This window comes from Propithecus coquereli, unplaced genomic scaffold, assembly GCF_000956105.1.
Source record: "Propithecus coquereli isolate 6110/MARCELLA unplaced genomic scaffold, Pcoq_1.0 Scaffold142, whole genome shotgun sequence".
Classification (NCBI taxonomy): Eukaryota; Metazoa; Chordata; class Mammalia; order Primates; family Indriidae; genus Propithecus; species Propithecus coquereli.
Window position 1 is genome coordinate 2,817,609 of NW_012138525.1, and position 3,509 is coordinate 2,821,117.

Below are 3,509 nucleotides of genomic sequence, written 5' to 3' on the forward strand. Positions count from 1 at the left end.
AAAAACAAAAACAAAAACATTCTTTAGTAAAAACTAGGGTTTTGTTTTGTTTTTTTACTGTGAGAACTTACCATGAAGAATACAGTGGCTACTTAGTACAGTTAGGTGCCACAGCCTTGATTCATGCTAAGATGCCCGCTTTACTTTTCACCATTAGTGCAAATAACAACACAGTAAGAGAGGAAAATAGATCTTCACATTGTATTAATTGAAAATAGTTTTAACCTCTCAGCCCCTGAAGGGGTATCAGGGACACCCTGGGAAATACACTGCTCTATCCCAGTTTCCTAGAAGTGGGATTACTAGGTCATTGGCAAGTACATTTCAAATTCTAAATTCTACCAAAACTCTCCGAAAAGTCTGTACTAATTTTCCCTGTCTAAAGCTGCATGATCACCACTAGTTAAAACGTAAATAATTCATTTTTTAAATCCTGAATTTGGGAAGTATCATAACATGTTACCATATTTGCCTGCCTAAAACCAATGCTAAAAACAGAACTAATGTTTCAAGGTAAAGTAAAATCCAGGTACTCAGATTTATTGACATGAGGTGAGTATTTTTCTGTAGGAAAGTAAAACTTCACCTGTCAAATGCAAGTTCATCCAATAGCAGCCTTTGTCTATTGCAGTCACCCATTGTTTAGAGGTATTTGTGGTTGAATTTCAAAGCATATGCCACTTGCACATACCATACATTTGCTTATATGGTGGGTGGGCTCAATTGATATTTACAGCAGTCCCCAACCTTCTTGGCACCAGCCTCGGGTTTCACAGAAGACAATTTTCCCACGGACAGGGAATCGGGGCGTCCGGAAGCTGGGAGAAGGCAGAGATCAGGCTGTAATGCATGGCCTGAGTCCTAGAGTCCTAACAGGCCACGGACTGGTACTAGGCCACAGCCTAGAGGTTGGGGACTGCGGTTTTAATAGAAAGGATGCAGTCTGAAATACGTCAGACTGCAACAGTACAAACAGAACCCTAATTAATTGGTCACAGACATCAGTCTGAGCGGACCCTTAGCTTTAATTTCACACAGAACTACTGAAAGTGAACAATATAATATGTACTGTCAGCACTCAAATGCCAAACATGTTCATAAAAATGTCAAAGACAACCTTTAATGCCCCAAATGTCATTCTAAACAGGGAGAGAGGAGGAGGAAAGTTGCACCAATGAGGAAAGGATTACTCCTTATGGAAGGTAAAATAACTAGAAGTTGTGTATCCTCCATTCATGGGGAATGCTGCTTCCCCACTTGATTTTTCCCACAGAGCTCCAGAGTATTTCCAAGTCCTACTTATGATTGAAAAGGTCACGGATATTAGAGTCAACCAGAATATGTGGTTCTTAACCTTTTGGGGAGCACAAACCACTTTGAAAATATGATAACAGCTCTCTGTAGACAAAGTAGTAAAGGATCCATGCAGATTAGGAAAAGAGCCTATAACTTCAGTTAAAGGAGAATCATAGAATGATGAATCCTAAGAAAGCACTTATGTCCATCTGCCTCAGGAAACTGAGGCCCTGGACAGTAAAATGGCTTGTCCAAGGTCAACAGTGACTTAGAAGCAGAATCAGACTAGAAATAAGCAACGTGGACAGATTATGAATAAAGCCATACAGAGTCACAAAGTAACTTTTTCTTGTATCAAGTCCCACCAGAAACTAAGAGATAATAACTACCCTAACAAAAGTCTTAAGTAGAATTGTAAGGAACTGACACAAGTACCATTGCTCAAAAGTTCCTTGACGGCCTAAGCTGCGTGCATAAGGAAAAACACAACTAGAAAACTTGAAAAGCACTCACCATGTTCCACGAAAACATTGCAGTGTGGACCCCCATGCCTCGATGATTCCTTTTTCCCTGCTCCTTTAATAAAGTGTAGGGCAGGCAAACTTGGCCTTCTTTGGTCCCCAAGAACTTTTCCAGGCTGCTGCCCCATAAAGTAACGATAGGCACCCCTTTCCAGAAGAGGGTTCAAGATCTTCCAGAAAGTCAGTTAGCTTAGAAAAAAAACAGTATATATGTGGGATTTCACATTCACTGCATCTCCACAACTCAGAAATTGAGGTCAATCACAAAAAGACATCTTCCACAACAAAAGCACAGTTTTTTTTAGGTTGACACATGTAAACAGGAATTCCAATTATTTTCCCAGTTTATCAATTTGAAGTAATATAATTGCAATGCTACCCGAAAAAGTTTCCTGATTTGGCTGAGTAACAATTTCTTTCCAAGAAGAAAAACCTAAACAGAAATATTCACAGGGATGACGCCAAGTGTCCACAGTACTAAAGTCATTTTGATCCCACACATAAAGGAAACGTCAATCGTCTTTGGATGCTCCTCCAGAACTTTTCCTGTGGAAGTCACCAACCCCCTATCTTAGTTTCTTCATCTTCCGACAAATTTCCTGCTGAACTAGCTGCCGCTCTTGCTTCTCTACTCTGCTCTCCGGAAAAGGACACGGGTCATCCAGATTTCAGCGAGGGCTTGCCCTCGACTCTGACGAAAAGGAATGCATTGCCAGCAACTTTTAAGTCCGCTTTTTAAAAGGCCTGTGAAACCAATCCAGACTTTTCCTTTGCATTGAAGTTTTGGGCTGAGCTGAGACTAAGGGCGCCGTAGGTGACATTGGAAAAAGTCAGGGCATTAGAGGCTCGGCAGGAGCAACCTGGGGGAAGGGGAGGCCACCTGAGAGCAGGGAGGGAATTTGAATGGGGGGCTCCAGGCCAAACTTGGGGCAGGGATCCGGGACAAGGGGTAGCTCTGGGCTAAGAGGAAGGCTTTGGGGAGGGGCACGGGCGGCTTACTCCGGGGGCGACGCTCCTCCACGCCTCAGGAAACGGGGGTGTCCCAGGTCTAGGGGAAACAGAGACCACCCCCAGTGTCCCAGAGCCGGAGCGGTGCTGTAAAGGACGAAAGACTCTCGTCCCGAAGGCGGAAGGCGGGCGCAGGGGGAGGAGGCCCGGTCGCCTCAGCCTCCCCGAGCCCTGGGGTCTCTGTCCGAGACACCCCCTCCCCCGGCCCCGGACGCTGCCACCACCACCGCCGCCAAGCAGTCACATCTCCCGAGCTCCGCCGAGGGACCAAGACTGCCCTCGCTGGTAGGGGCCGTGGACAACGGAAGGGCTCCTCAGCTGCAGGACGCGGGAACCGGCTTCGGCTCCAGCGCTGCTCAGAGACAGACACCGACCCCCGCGGCCGCCATGATGGATTACGAGCCGCTCCACAACGAGGCCAGGCCCCGCCCTCGGCCCCGCCCCCGGCGACGTCCGGAGACCGCCTCACGGGGACCGGAATGGCCCTGGCGTCGCTTTCCCGGGAAGCCTCCGCGCCCCCTGGCCCTGCTCTCACAGCCTGCGAGAACCCGGCTCGGCACGACCTTTTAAATGTGGCTTCTCTGAGCGCAAGGTGAGTGGTAAGGAAGCACCCGCCTCCACTGTACTGCCATTGGTCTCTGAGGATCCTGGTCAGGCTGCTCTCCTCCGTCCCATTGGCCGATG

The 3,509-nt window shown here is 47.4% G+C and overlaps 1 protein-coding gene across 2 annotated transcripts in view; it reads right to left on the bottom strand.

Annotated features, from left to right (window-relative positions):
• ABL1 (ABL proto-oncogene 1, non-receptor tyrosine kinase) overlaps positions 1-3,192 on the bottom strand; it is a 157,874-nt gene extending 154,682 nt beyond the window's left edge. For both annotated transcript variants that reach the window (XM_012639798.1, XM_012639796.1), the window contains exon 1: positions 1,810-3,192. In XM_012639798.1, the coding sequence (XP_012495252.1) occupies positions 1,810-1,945 (136 nt within the window). In that variant the 5' untranslated portion in view covers positions 1,946-3,192. The remainder of the gene's footprint in view (positions 1-1,809) is intronic.
• Positions 3,193-3,509: the final 317 nt, after the last annotated feature.